The following is a 15,192-nucleotide window of genomic DNA, read 5'->3' on the forward strand; positions in this document are numbered from 1 at the left end:
AAGCTTTTGTTGTGAAATAATAATCTAGGTCAGTGGTCTTAATCATTTAAAAATGACTGTTAAAAATAAAAAGGAACAACGTGAAACTAAACTTCTTTAAAAAAAAAAAGCCCATCATCTGAACATTTTCTGCCTCTCAACTCTTGTGATTCCCTTCCAGCTATACATTTAGATTTTTATACCAGAAGCACAGCGGGGTTTATAATAGTTTTTCACAGAATTGATTTTGCCAGCATGAAATCTGCAGAAATCAATTTGTTATCTTCAGAATTCTACCTTCCAGCTGTGCTGTGGTGAAGACTCCAGGCAATGAGGAGAAACATATTTATTTGGTTTCCTAAATGCTAAGAGGCACTTACCTTCCACACCATACAATTTGGTGTGGTTGGCTGTCCAGCTAGTCTTCTTAGAGGCCAGGGGTGGGTGGGGAAGGAAGGAATTCAGATGAGGATTGAGTTGGGCTAATAACTAGTAGTTTTTTTGGCTTTTTATGCACTATTTGTTAGTCTTCCATAAGCCCCTGATCACCCTTAAAGTAGGGAATGTAAAATATCCTTTCATAATATGAACTTTAATGTCACCATTGACTATAATTGTAGTTATTTTTAGTCTAGATTTCCAAAAGAGGCTACCTTAAGAAGACAGAATAGCCACTCCCCTCAGAGATTTGTACTGGGTCCTGAATTCATTTGGACTTTTAAAGGAGTAATTTATTTTGGAGACATCTTCTTCTGCCAGCCTGAAAGGAAATCACACCACTTCTAGTTGTATTTTAATGTTTGTTGCTGCAGCTGTCATAAAAGGGAGTGCACTTCTTTTGTGCTCCCTCTCCTTTTTTTTTTTTTTTTTTTTTTTTGCGGTACGCGGGCCTCTCATTGTTGTGGCCTCTCCCATTGCGGAGCACAGGCTCCGGACGCTCAGGCTCAGCGGCCATGGCTCACGGGCCCAGCCGCTCCGCGGCATGTGGGATCCTCCCGGACCGGGGCACGAACCCGCGTCCCCTGCATCGGCAGGAGGACTCTCAACCACTGCGCCACCAGGGAAGCCCTCCCTCTCCTTTTAAAAACTTGTAGAATGACACCTTATATTAGGCACAGCACTGGGAAAGGAGGCTGGGGTGGGTAAAGTAGGAACTAGGGACAATATTCACCTCTCTCCGTAAATAAGAAACGTGTATTTTAAGGCTTTATAATAGGACATTGCTGCCTCCTTAAGTTAGAGTGTCTTTTCATCTACTTTATCCAGATGGGTCTGAGTTGGCTTTTCAACTGTTAAGATTCAGATATTTTTATTTCTAACAGGGTCTTTATTTTGCCTTTTTGTAAATGTCTTAGATTTATACCGTCTTTTTTCTAAGAATTTTTATTTCCCTTTTGTCCTAGGTATTTACCACCAGAGTGTTTTGTGGTTGGGAAAGAACCACCAAAGATCTCAAATAAAGTTGACGTCTGGTCAGTGGGTGTGATCTTCTACCAGTGTCTTTATGGAAGGAAGGTAATGTAGACAGTTGGATGTGGTGTCTTCTGTCTTAGGTGGTGCATGTACACGGTGGCATTGTGTGGATTATTCTCTTGGAGTTAATCATTGGGTTATACAGAATGGAATCCTGAAAGTTGTGGTTTGAAGAAAATACAGACTTTAATTATAAAAGCTTTATGCATAAGCAGAAATTTTCAGTCCCAGGGCACCTAATGAATTCAGTGGGGCTGTTGAAGACATGCATTTTTTGCTGTTCTCAGATCCAGTCTGTGTTTTGATTCTGATAATATGTACAGGGAAATATATGAAATAGTTTACTAAAGTATACAGTCTTCCCAAGAGCCATTCTTAACGGTCCCAAGAATTGAAACTTGAAAAATCTGCAAGGCTTCTTATTGCCAACCACCCCATTAGTTAGAGCTTTTATTAATAAAAGCATGCTTTGTATTTTCTGTACTGGGGAGGTGACGTCAGAAAGTACTCATTGTCTGTTACTTCTGGTAAAGGTGATATATTATTTGTGTAAGTAAAAACGTAGATGGTAAACTACATCTAATGAATTGTCACATTTGTGTTTTCCTTATGAGCATAATATCTTGTATAAATGTATATATTGGGATCCAGTTGTATATTTATATTCTTATTTCTGCTACCGGTGTGTTTTAGCGTTCCCCATTGGGCTGTGGGTTTAAGATTTTTGGGAGTTCTACAACTCCCTTAGACTCCTAATATTTTGATTCAAATCTCCAGACCAAACTCTTAATTCAGATCTCAGCTTCCTCTTTAACTTCTCCTTGGGCTTTGTTTCTTTATTGTACCTATCTAACGTGGGGAAACTATTCAGAACTAATAGGGGTTAATTATTATTTATACTCTGATATTGTGGAAGTGCTGCTGATAATGGTGGTAGAGATTATCTAGAAAGAATCGTGATCTCAGTAGAAACACTGTAGAGATGACACTAGGTGTGAACTTATTTTTTTTAGGAGTTTATTAGAAGATAGCAATTTGTGGCACAGATGAAGCCACTCACTGAGTAGCCCCAACTCTGTTTTTTCCCCCACTTTGTCGGTACCCCTCTCCTCTTTCACTTCCTTTCCATTTCTTCATCTGTGTCTCGGGTCTGTCAGTGGCACACATATATACTGCTTAAGCCCACAGGTATCACTCAGGGCAAAAGAGGTTGCTGGTTCCTGCTCTGAATCTTCTTTATCTTTGCTGTAAGCAAAGCTTAGCAGAGGTGTTGTGATATAGCAGATGCTGCTTCTGGTCCCAGCTCTGCCTTAACCTAGATGTTGGAATTTGAGCAAGTTACTTAAGCTCTGAGCCTTTCCATCCATTATCTATAAAATGAGAGAATTAGAGGAGATCATCTCCAAAGTTCATTCTAGCAGTTCTTGTTGAGATGTGTCTTCTCCTTTCCTTTCTCTTTGGTTTTGAATTGTATTCTCTCACTCGCTCTCTCTCTCTCTCTCTCTCTCTCAATTAATTAATTTATTTATTTATTTATAGCTGCGTCGGGTCTTCGTTGCTGCATGTGGGCTTTTCTCTCGTTGTGGCGAGCGGGGGCTACTCTTGGTTGTGGTGTGTGAACTTCTCATTGCGGTGGCTTCTCTTGTTGCGGAGCACAGGCTCTAGGCATGCAGGCTTCAGTAGTTGTGGCACATGGGTTCAGTAGTTGTGGCTTGCGGGCTCTAGAGCGCAGGCTCAGTAGTTGTGGTGCACAGGCTTAGTTGCTCCGCAGCCTGTGGGATCTTCCCGGACCAGTGCTCAAACCCGTGTCCCCTGCACTGGCAGGTGGATTCCTAACCACTGTGCCACCTGGGAAGTCTGTGTTCTCTCTGATTTTAACCAGAGGCTTACCTTTGTTTGTTTTGTTTTTATATGATAGCCGTTTGGCCATAACCAGTCCCAGCAAGACATTCTACAAGAAAATACTATCCTCAAAGCTACTGAAGTGCAGTTCCCGCCAAAGCCAGTAGTAACACCTGAAGCAAAGGTAAGTTTCGACCCATTGGCCAGCAGAAATGTCTGCTTTGCTTTCTCTATTATTTCTCTGGGTAATTTGTCCAACCCCTACCTTCTTCTCCCCATCTCTTCCCACAACAAACATTTATTGGGTGCCTATTAAGTACTAGACACTGTTCTAGGTAGTGGAAAGGAGCTGTGACTGTGTGACAGTGAACTACACAGACAAGATCCCTATACTTACGGAGTTTACATTTTACTAGGTGAGACGAACAGTAACTAAAAATGAATACATTTCAGGTGGTGATAAATGTTTTGAAGAAAGCAAATCAGTGGGCTTCCCTGGTGGCACAGTGGCTGAGAGTCCACCTGCCGATGCCGGGGACATGGGTTCGTGCCCCGGTCTGGGAAGATCCCACATGCTGCGGAGCGGCTGGGCCCGTGAGCCATGGCCGCTGAACCTGTGCGTCCGGAGCCTGTGCTCCGCAACGGGAGAGGCCACGACAGTGAGAGGCCTGCGTACCACAAAAAAAAGAAAGCAAATCGGAGTAAGGGAGTAGAGAGGGTGGAACCCCCCCCTTTTTTTTTTTTTTTGCATTACGTGGGCTTCTCACTGCTGTGGCCTCTCCCATTGCGGAGCACAGGCTCTGGACGCGCAGGTCCAGCAGCCATGGCTCCTGGGCCTAGCCGCTCCGCGGCATGTGGGATCTTCCCAGACCGGGGCACGAACCCGTGTCCCCTGCATCGGCAGGCGGACTCTCAACCACTGCGCCACCAGGGAAGCCCAGGAACCCCCTTTTTTGATGCCATGGTCGGGGAAGGCCTCAGTGATGAAGTGACTTTTTTGAACAGTCTTGACTGATGTGAAGGTGGGAGCTATGTATAGATTTGGGAGAAGAATATTCTGAGCAGAGAGAAGTGAATAAAGCTCACATGTGAGTGTGAGCTTAGCAGGTCCACAGAGCAGTCCGAGCAGAGGGGAGGGTAGTAGGAGAGGCAGCACGATAGATTGTAAACTGATGGAAGGCAGTTGAAGGTTTTAATCAGGGCAACTTTGTGATCTGATTGCTGTTTCAAAAGCCTGCCCTGGCAGCTGTGTAGAGGGAAAGTTGAAGGCAAAAGGAGTTTATTTGATTGGTGTCCATCCCAAGAAAACCTTCCAGCTCCAGGTATCTCACTAAGACAGCTTATTTTTTTTTATTATTTTCTTTTTGTGTGGTACGCGGGCCTCTCACTGCTGTGGCCTCTCCCGTTGCGGAGCACAGGCTCCGGACGCACAGGCTCAGCGGCCATGGCTCACGGGCCTAGCTGCTCCGCGGCATGTGGGATCTTCCCGGACCGGGGCACGAACCCGTGTCTCCTGCATCAGCAAGCAGACTCTCAACCACTGCGCCACCAGGGAAGCCCAGAAAGCTTAATTTTTAAAGGCCAAGGATCCTTATGTTCATTTCTGTGAATTTGTTATTTTCCAAATGCTCTAATAAAGCAACTATTTGTAGGTGTCTTTGCTTTTGAAAAACCAGGAATTTTATTAATTACACATGAAAAAAATAGAAAATCAGTAGTTCATTTTATGTTTTAGATATATTAAAATAGACTTTACTTTTCAGAGCAGTTTTAGATTCACAGCAAAACTGAGTGGAAAATAAAGCAATGCCATATACTCCCTGCTGACGCAGCCACCCCATCCGCGGATGCACAGCCTTCCCCCTGTCAGCATCCTGCACCAGAGTGGTACATCTGCTATGATCAATGGACCTACATCCAGGCATCATTACCACCCGACTGTAAAGGAGGGACTTTGGATGATAATATTTTAGATTTTTAAAAATTGATTCAATTTAAAATAATTATATTGTATGGCTGTGATTAAATAGAACTGTCTGGTTAAGAAATAGGAGAAGACAGATAATCTATGTAAGGGCCTTTGTGTTTAAAATTGTAGAAACTGAGGCTACACAGCTCTTCGTACCTAGCACAAAGGAAACCTCCATGTTGGTAGTGAATTAGGATTCCGAATCAGTAAGTTTTTATGTCTGCAGTACTCTTGAGGAGACAAGTCCTGTTCAGGTTTTCCTTTACTACTTAGATGTAGTAGTGCCTGATCATTTGCCTGCTGATCTTTCAGGGAAAAATGAGATACACCGAGAAAGCATTTACCCATCTGTGCTACACCGTAGCGTTAGTCAGTATTGGTCTACTCACGCTGCACATGGTGATAGTTTGTCAGTACAATTTCCACTTCCTCAGGAAGTTCACACGAGACCGTGGTTTGTAGATGCAGAACTATGAAGTTAGACTGTGCCCATGCACATCAGCCAAGGCAGAGAGGGGGAGTTTTCCATTGGTCTTTGTGCTTTGGGGACAGAGATCTTTAGAGGTCATGCCCTGTGCCCCCTCAGGAATGGCTCAGGCACCTTCGCTGGGGAAGGAGCCAGCGGCCACAGAGAGATGCTGCTTCTGGCACGTCTCTCCTGGGTCTGCCTAGTGGTTTCCGGGCAAGGCCCTAAAGCCCCTTCTCTTTAGGAGACGTTTGTTCTGGGCCCTGGCAGCTGCTACAGAACCTCCTGGGTTCCCTCTTGGGGTGCCAGGATTATCTGCTTCAGGCTTCTTCAAGAAACTTTCCTTTCAGGCGTTTATTCGACGATGCTTGGCCTACCGAAAGGAGGACCGCATCGACGTCCAGCAGTTGGCCTGTGACCCCTACTTGCTTCCTCACATCCGAAAGTCGGTCTCCACAAGTAGCCCTGCTGGAGCTGCTATTGCATCAACCTCTGGGGCGTCCAATAACAGTTCTTCGAATTGAGACCCACTCCTAGCCACAAACTGTTCAACACACACAAAGTGGACTAATGGCATTCAGCAGCGGGTTTGGAACATAGCGAATCCAAATGGATCTCATGAAACCTGTACCAGGTGCTTTTATTTTCTTGCTTTTTTCCCATCCATAGAGCATGACAGCATCGATTCTCATTGAGGAGAAACCTTGGGCAGCTCTGGCCAGGCCTCGTAGGAAAAGGCCCCGCCCAAGGTTCCGGCGTCAACGGCCACTGCGTGTGGCTGCTCTGAGTGAGGAAAAAATTTAAAAGAAAAACTGGTTCCATGTACTGTGAACTTGAAAACATGCAGACTCAGGGGGGGTCCCTGATGCAGTGCTTCAGATGAAGAATGTGGACTTGAAAATACAAGACTGGGCTAGTCCAGTGTCTATATTTAAACTTGTTCTTTTCTTTTAATAAAGTTTAGGTAACATCTCCTGAAAAGCTTGTAGCACAAAGGCTCGGCTGGGGATGGTGTTTGACTTCGGAGGAAAAAAGTTGCTATTGCCCGTTAAAGGCACTAGAGTTAGTGTTTTATCCCTAAATAATTTCAGTTTTTAAAAACATGCAGCTTCCCTCTCCTCTTTTTTATTTTTGAAAGAATACATTTGGTCATAAAGTGAAACCCGTATTAGCAAGTACGTGGCAATGTTCATTCCAGTCAGATGCAGCTTTCTCCTCCGTCTGGTCTCCTGTTTGCAATTGCTTCCCTCATCTCAGTAGGGAAAAAAAATGAGTGGGAGTACTGAGATGTGTGGGTTTTTGCCATTGGACAAAGAATGAGGTTAGAACTCTGCAGCTTGGAGTCTCTCTTGGTTTTCAACTATTTCTTCACAATTTGAACACTTGACGGTTGTCCCTTTTAATTTATTTGAAGTGCTATTTTTTTAAATAAAGGTTCATCTGTCCATGCAGTCCTCTTGGATTCTCTGAATGTAGTAACTATTGAAACTGTTCCAAAGGTAGGCAAAAAATGGGCTGGGGAGCCCGATGCTCCAGGGATCAGGAGTCCTACCCACAGTCTCGTGTGTGCTTGCTAAATGGTGTACATTTCTTGTTAACCGTGATATTAAAACTTGATCAGCACATAAGCTTTCCTCTGTTAGATCTTTTGGCAGGAAACAACCTCCAAACCCCTAAATTTTGTGGGTGTGTGCTGGTGTGTGTGTCTGTGTGTGCATGTGCACACACACACTTTGTCTAACTCACTTTAATAGATTCACTGAGTGAAGTTAAAAAATAATCTCAAAGGAAATAGGTATTTCAAATATGAACATTCTCTTGGAACTAATTTTTCTTAAATTTGGTTGTTTCTGAGATGTATGATCAACTGAAGATGGAGCTGAAATGGGAGCTGCATGGCCCCACCATGCCCTTGGAACAGCAGCGCACTCGACAGTGCAGGGGGAAGGAGGCCAGAGTGTGAACATGTGGCAGCCAGCTTGGAATGTTACTGACATATGTGGCAAAAGGGCTCAGCCAGAAACATTTAAAGATGCAGCATTCAGGCATCTGAGTTCCCTAGGCAGGGGGGAGGGCAGTCAGGAAGGGTAGAGAGCTCTCAAATGACTCATGACTAGTATTTCTTTTACATGTGAAAAATGCCAGTAGTGACACATTTTCTAGGACCTTTGTTTGTTTTATGGACCTGCCCCACTCTCCCCAGTGTCAGGAGATCTTAAGGGAAGATGGAGCGTTCCAAATTGGAGAGAGGTTCTTGGATGTATTGTCGTGTGGAACTCTGAAGGGAAGGAAGTCAGCTAAACCATTACTTTCAAGCTGATAAGCAGAACACCCATGGGGTCTCAAAGGTTGAGCACAACACCGAAAGGATGGTGTCTGTATACGTGAAGAGATGGATGAAGTTGAGACCATGTTTAAACTTACTCAAGATACTTAAGTTCTGCTCCTCTTTTCTTCCCTCTCATTCAATGATCTTGAAGTGTTTGTTTAATTTTTAACTTTCTTTTAAGGATGAAGGAATGCTGCATCTTTAAGGCTTCCCTCTAACTTCCTGCCTCCTTTCCCCCAAGTTCTTATGAGTGAAGCTGTAGGACTTTATTTGGTGATCTACCTTTTCTACCCTCATTTTGAAGAAGGGATGCCCTCTCTTCTTGCTTTTATTGGGTCTAGGGCTGATTGGGCTTGGTTGAGTCTGGCTAAGGCCTCTTTCTACCGCATGGAGAAGCCCCAGGGAACATGCAGAATGTTGACCTTTTCTAGACTTGTAAGTAACCAGTGAAATCACTAAGTGGAGTTCTTCCATGACATATTTTGTTAATATGGGTTTCACTTTTTCCAAGGATAATCCCTCATTGCCACAATGTTGATTTACTTTAAACAATGACAGAAAAATGTGTACTAATTTGTAATTAAATCCAGCCAGACTGTTTTGGCTTTTCCCAATTTGGGGGGGGTGGGGAAAATATTAAAATAAGTTTTAAGAAGTGAATTTCCCAGCCTCTTGATTTTTACTCTAGTTCTCCAGCTTCAAACGGGGCCCTTACCACCTAGAGTATAGCTAGAGGAATCCTGGCAGCTGGCAGAGTCCCAGTGGACGTTGCAGGCATGATGGGAATGTGTGGATTCATGCAACATCTTTTATACCCCTGATGTGCCAACAGCTAGGCTTGTGGGTGGGAATACAGCAGTGAACAGAATGGGGAAGGCCCAGCCATGACCATGAGCTCACCATTCAGGGCTAAAGGCACTGGGCTCCAGGAAGGTATGGAATACAGGGGTCGAGGAGAAGGGCTTGGGCTCTGAATCTTCCATCATGACATGGGCAGCTTTAAATAGAGAATCGCCAGTCAGAGCCGTACGCACCCCACTCTGTGGCTGACCTGGACACATCTGCTGTCCTTTTTAGAGGGTTTGTTTCTTGTCTGCTTTCTAGTCCAGGAAGGACAGGGTTTCCTCCAGCTGAGAAGATTAGCAGTCAAGGAGCTCTGTGTTTCTTAATTTAGAAAATAACTCTCCTTAAACATAGTTATCTCCTCGAATCCTAGAGCTAGAAGCAAGCTTTGGGTCCAGCTCCTTGCTCCTAAGAAGGCAAAGTTTACAAGTAACTCGACCCACCTTTGGCAATCTTTTGCTTTCTGAGAATCTTTTTCTTCTCTCCATTACTCATCATTCCAATCACTCAAGCCCTCTTCGTCTGTAATTAAAATCCGCGTGGGGTTAAGTGGGAGAGAGACATGGTGCACAAACTAGCTGTTCTGTTTTAGTTTCTTAAGGCAGAATCACCTAGAGGTTAAGAGGCTGGGCTTTAGAATTAGGTCTGGTTCAAATCCCCCCTCTGCAAGCTTCAGGAATATCTCTTTGCATGGTTATAGTGAGGAGTAGGAATAAGGTATTTAAAGTACCTGGCACATAAGAGGGAAATCAAAAAATGTGGTTTGGGGCCTCCCTGGTGGCGCAAGTGGTTGAGAGTCCGCCTGCCGATGCAGGGGATACGGGTTCGTGCCCCGGTCTGGGAGGATCCCATATGCCGCGGAGCGGCTGGGCCCGTGAGCCATGGCCGCTGAGCCTGCGCGTCCGGAGCCTGTGCTCCGCAACGGGGGAGGCCACAACAGTGAGAGGCCCGCATACTGCAAAAAAAAAAAAAAAAAAAAAAAATGTGGTTTGAAAAAGATCACAAGATTTAGTGAGACTCCCAAGTTTGCTGGTTGAGGTTCAGAGCCTTTCTACTCTCCAGGTTGTCAGGAGATTTTGTCTGGAGTAATGATGTAGACCCTTCAGCAGCCTTCCTCTCTTGCTTGAGATTCAGTATCAACCTCTGTCCTACAAGGTCAGCAGCCTTCTCTTACCCTGCATCCAAGACTGCTTCTGGCTGAGTGTGGGAGGAGGCGTTTTATAGGCCAGTGTGGCCACCAGTCCAGCAGCATCAGCATCACCTGGGAACCTGTTAAGAATGTATGTTCTCAGCTGCCCCCCTCCCATTATCAGTCTCCCAGATGGCATAAGCCCTGAAGGTCACAAGCCCTACTGACCTTATCATCCACCCCAGCAAGGGGGCAGCTGGAGGGTGGCTCTCAGGACTTGTCTAAACTCACCCAGCTGGAAGACGGAGATGGCTTTGTTTTATTTTTTGTGTTGGGGTTAAAAATCTGCTTTAAGCTCTGGGCTGTCCTAGGACCAGATGTCATTTCTATGCCCTTTTGTACCCTTATACTGGTGCCTTGGTACCTAACAATATACTCAAGAATCATTCACTCCTTCAGGCAAAGCTTCTTACCTTTGGCCTTCTCTTAAAATATAGGTAACAACTCATCAGTTCCTTCTTGTGAATTCATTTATCACATTTTTCTTTTATCTGAGGGGTCCAGGGCTGCCGGAGGACTGAGACCTGGGTCTGCTTATGAATCCATCCTGGTAATCTGGATCCGGGCTGAGGAGATCCTGGGGCTGAGCTGCAGCTCCTTGGAAGGGCTCTGGGGAGGAGAGAGTTGCAGAGAGATCGTGGGGAGAGGAGGTGGGACTCCGGCCGATGCCAAGCTCTGTGGGTGGGTTGGGGGAACCTGCCAGAGGCTAGGAAAACAGGCAGGCCCGGGAGCAGGTCTGGGACATGGTAGGGGCAAGGAATAAAGAGCTCTATTGTGCCGGGGAAGCTCGCAGGGCCTGAGACAGGCTGGCCGGCGGAGGGGGCGTGTGTGGTGCTGGGCAAGAGACCCCGTGGTGTGCAGGGGTCAGAGAGCAGCGGGCCACCGGTCAGGCCTGGGTGTGGCGGTAAGTGCCCGGCCAGAGAACTGTGGTAACCTCAACCTCCTTGGCCTCCAGGCACAGCCTGCCACTGTGGTGGCCTCCTGTGCTGTCCCAGCCTTTGCACCCCCAAGGCAGCTTGGGGGAGGAGCTGCAGAGGGCGGTATCAGCAAACAGAAGGGGCTCTCGCACTGCTACTTTGCAGAGAAGTTCCTCAGCTGTGTTGCTTCATAGAAGCATCTCGCTGATTTTATATATGAGGAAACCAAAGCCCAGATTGATTTGGTGACTGGTAGTAGGTAGGTAGAGCAGGATCGAAGGGGAGGGACTGCAGGCTTGAACATTTTGTGAGGTGGATTCTCTGAGTGCCATCTTCGGGCAGAGAGCATTGGAGCTAAAGGCTGTACCTTGGCGCCCAGCCGGAAGCATATCTTTCTCTAATCTTGGGTTCCACTGCCCCGGGGCTCCCTTCACTGAGTACCCCCCTCCCTCAGGGCTGGCCCTTAGAAATCTACTTGGAGACCCAGCTGGCTTGGGCAGTAGCCCTGCCTCTGCTGTCCTGAGCTAGAAGTGAAGTTAGGTGGGAAGAAGGGGCCATGGTTTCCCAGAACATTCCCGCCTCATGTTCCCTAAGCCCTCTTACCGTGTCATCTTGCTTTGTAGATGAGGAAGTGAAAAATCCCATAACTCCCTGTCCCTGTGTCCCAACTGACAAGTGGGAATCAGACCCTTTGCCTTGACTGCTCATGGTCGCTGTAAGTCTTGAAGGGGATGAGAGATGTAAAGATGTTTTCAGCAACTGAAAAAGTAAAAAGCAGAGGGTGTTGCTAGATGCCTCCTCTGCGTCACAGGGGCCCTTGGAGAGGTGTCTGCAAGACACAGAGGGCCTCCAGTGCAGGTGGGCCCTGGCCTGTTTCTAGAAGGAAGACTGTCCTAGAGTCAGACTCAGCCCTGTGCCCTAAGAGAAGGGCATGCATGAAAAGGAAGGTCTTTCCCTACAAATTAATTTCAGGAGCCATTGCTTCTTCGCATCTACAGACTCCCAGAACCCTACCCACAACCTTAATGCTAACCCTGCTCCTCAGCCCAGACAAAACTGGACCTGGTTTTGGTATCTGATAAAACAAGACAACAGGAGAGCTCCTAGTGAAGACTGCATACTCTGCGACCCTGGGCCAGGCACTCACACACTCTGAGCTACAGATGTCACAGCTCTAAACTTCATGCATCCACTCAAAACACTTCTCTGGAGAGCTTTCTGTTTCTAATACGTTGGGCTAGGCTGTGTGGGATGTAAAAAGGTACATCAGACTTGGCTCCTGTGTTATCATTTAGTAGCTACATGTAATAAATGTAAGCTTGGAGCTGATGAATTCCCTAAGAGTGAGATGAGGTTCCTGGGGATTCGGGAGATGGCGTTGAACTGGGCTTTGAAAGATGGGCAGAATGAAAGAGAGTGAGGAAAGGCAGTGTTTGCCGCAAAGGGTCCTTCACCCATTCTGTGCTCTTGCCGTGAAGTGTCTGTCATGCCGAGATCTCTCCCTGCTCTCTCACGCCTCCAGGACTTGGTCATCTGAGCAGAATGAAAGAGAGTGAGGAAAGGCAGTGTTTGCCGCAAAGGGTCCTTCACCCATTCTGTGCTCTTGCCGTGAAGTGTCTGTCATGCCTAGATCTCTCCCTGCTCTCTCACGCCTCCAGGACTTGGTCATCTGAGCATCTTTGAAAACTCAGCTCAAGCGTCCCCTGCAGCCTTCCTTTCTCTGGGCTTTCACAACACCTTGAACACCTCTCCCTTACTTCTCTCCTTGTTGTGTGTCTGTGTGTGTGTGTGTGTCTGTGTGTGTGAACCCAGGGCGTGGCTAAAGGAATGTCGGGTCGTTGGCCTGCTGAAGCACAGTTCCTGGAAGGGGAAGTTGGGCTGGACAGGTGGGGGTGAGAGACCTTCGATGAGAGACCGAGGAGGAGGTCGGGGCAGTGTGTTGGATGCAGGTCTTTGGTCAGGGAGTGAGCAGATCGGAACTGGGCAGGGACAGCCAGGGAGACTGTGTAGCTGGTTCCAGGTCTTCAGCAGCAGTATTTTTCAAATTTCTTTGATGGCAGGCCGCAAAAAGAAACCCTTAACGTCTCAACCCAATGCACATTTCACAGACTAGAACTTAGCTCATGTGCAATGCACTGATACTTACTGTTTTACTTCCTCTTAAAAATGCTGGTCACCAGCCACTGGTGCCCCAGTCTGTGCTTGCTGCTGCTTCGCTGGGGGCTGTGGAAGGGTCTGGCCGGTCTCTTGCAGCTGGAGTGCGGGTGCCGGGCCAGCTGGTTGCAGCCACCTGCATGCGGGGCTCTGTTCCGCCAGGGGAGGCTCTGCCTTCGGTCAGGATCTGGGAGGGCCACACAAAACTGGGGGCAGGAACTGGGCCCAGCCCTGCATTCGGAGGGTCAAGGAGACTGGAGAAAACCTCATCCTGCCTGTCCATCCTGAGTTGGGAATTGGGAATCAGGACCTCCCTCTTGAAGCCTCAGGTGACCTCTTGAAGAGAGGGATGCAGAAGCTGCTGGCCCAGCCAGAGCTGTGGGGCTGAGCAGGCCTCGACTCCTGGCTCGCCCTGTCCTCAGTGCACGGAGACAGGCTAAGAGGACCTGCACCTCCAGGTCGGGAGAGGGCCCCGTAGAGCAGACAGGGTGATGGGACACCCCTCTCTGCCTGCTCTGGCACCAGCTGGGTAGGGCAGTAGGAGGAAGGTTTTGGGAACTGCATCCTTCAGCTCAGCTCTGTCGCCCCCTCTTGTTTGGGGCGGTGCCTCAGGCCAACCTCTACCCTTCTCTCAGCCTCCATTGGCCAGCTTGTTTCTGACCTGCTGAAGCCTCCTGAGTAGACACAGGAGCCAGTGAGGATCCTGGAGGCATTGGATTTGTGAGCCCCCCGGCTCTGAGCTTGCTCTGGGGCCCTGCTGTTAGCTGTGGGCATCACTGTAGTGACTCCTCCAACTGGGAGGCACATCCAAACTAGATGCATGGCGAGGAAGTCTGCATGTCCTGCTTCCTGGAAGGAGTCATGAGGTAATTATCTCCTGTTCCTTGGGGAAGAAGAAGCTGGGGTTTGGAGTCCCTTCAAAGGAAGTTTTCTAATCCAGGCCTCGGGCTCGAAGTGAGTGGATACAAACTCAGTGGCCCTTTTGGGAGTGGAGAGCCCTGTTCAGTGTCCTCCAATAAGGGGGAGTAAAGGAAAGAACCTAGGGAAAGTGGGCAGACTTGTTTTTAGGTTATATTTGTGGCCATGATGGGGTAGACCAGGAGAAGACAGACAGCCATAAAATTCCCCAGTAATGTGGATGTTGGAGAAATTTTTTTTTCTTTTTTAAATTTATTTTTGGCTGTGTTGGGTCTTTGTTGCTGCGCACGGGCTTTCTGTAATTGTGGTGCGCAGGGGCTAGTCTTCATTTTGGTGCGCGGGCTTCTCATTGTGGTGGTTTCTCTTGTTGCAGAGCACGCGCTGTAGGCGCACGGGCTCAGTTGTGGCGCACGGGCTTAGTTGCTCTGCAGCACGTGGGATCTTCCCGGACCAGGGCTTGAACCCGTGTCCCCTGCATTGGCAGGCAGATTCTTAACCACTGTGCCACCAGGGAAGTCCTGGGAGAAATAATGTTTCTTTTAGGTTAACTGTCCCAAGATCACACAGCTGGAAGAGGTGGAGCCAAACCTTGAAACTTGGGTGTGTCTGAACCCCAAGCCTGCCTTCTTCCTTCTGTCTCAGGTCCTCAGTGCTGCGGACAAGGGGGGACTCAAAGGGCAGATTGCCTGAGTGGAGAGCCAAGGGTTTGAGGTGCAGGAGCCCAGGGAGAAGGTGGAAGGGTTGGGATCTTCCCAGACCAGCCCCAGCCTTGGCCAGACTTTTCCCCTGGCTTGGAAAGGTGCAGGGTGGGGAAAATTTTAGATGCTACTTGGGGTTCATACCCCCTTAGTCTAATTGCCTCAGGTTAGGACTGAGGCAATTATCTTTGTCTTTCTTTTCTTTTTTCTTTTCTTTTCTTCTCTTCCCTTTTTCTTTCATCAGATTTTGCCACCTAATTAGCCAGAGCCTTTAGTTGATCAAACTCTTTTTAAAAAATATTTATTTGGCTGCGTCGGGTCTTAGTTGCAGCACACAGGCTTCTCTCTAGTTGTGGCACGTGGGCTTCAGAGCGTGCGGGCTCAGTAGTTGGGACGTGCAGGCTTAGTTGCCCGG

The 15,192-nt window shown here is 47.5% G+C and overlaps 1 protein-coding gene across 5 annotated transcripts in view; it reads left to right on the top strand.

The window, feature by feature from the left end:
• Nucleotides 1–7,189, top strand: part of TLK2 (tousled like kinase 2) — a 109,858-nt gene extending 102,669 nt beyond the window's left edge. For all 5 annotated transcript variants that reach the window (XM_060080666.1, XM_060080664.1, XM_060080665.1 and 2 more), the window contains 3 exons: nt 1,383–1,494; nt 3,371–3,478; nt 6,080–7,189. In XM_060080666.1, the coding sequence (XP_059936649.1) occupies nt 1,383–1,494; nt 3,371–3,478; nt 6,080–6,253 (394 nt within the window). In that variant the 3' untranslated portion in view covers nt 6,254–7,189. The remainder of the gene's footprint in view (nt 1–1,382; nt 1,495–3,370; nt 3,479–6,079) is intronic.
• Nucleotides 7,190–15,192: the final 8,003 nt, after the last annotated feature.

The sequence above is a fragment of the Mesoplodon densirostris genome, chromosome 18 (assembly GCF_025265405.1).
Source record: "Mesoplodon densirostris isolate mMesDen1 chromosome 18, mMesDen1 primary haplotype, whole genome shotgun sequence".
Lineage (NCBI taxonomy): Eukaryota > Metazoa > Chordata > Mammalia > Artiodactyla > Ziphiidae > Mesoplodon > Mesoplodon densirostris.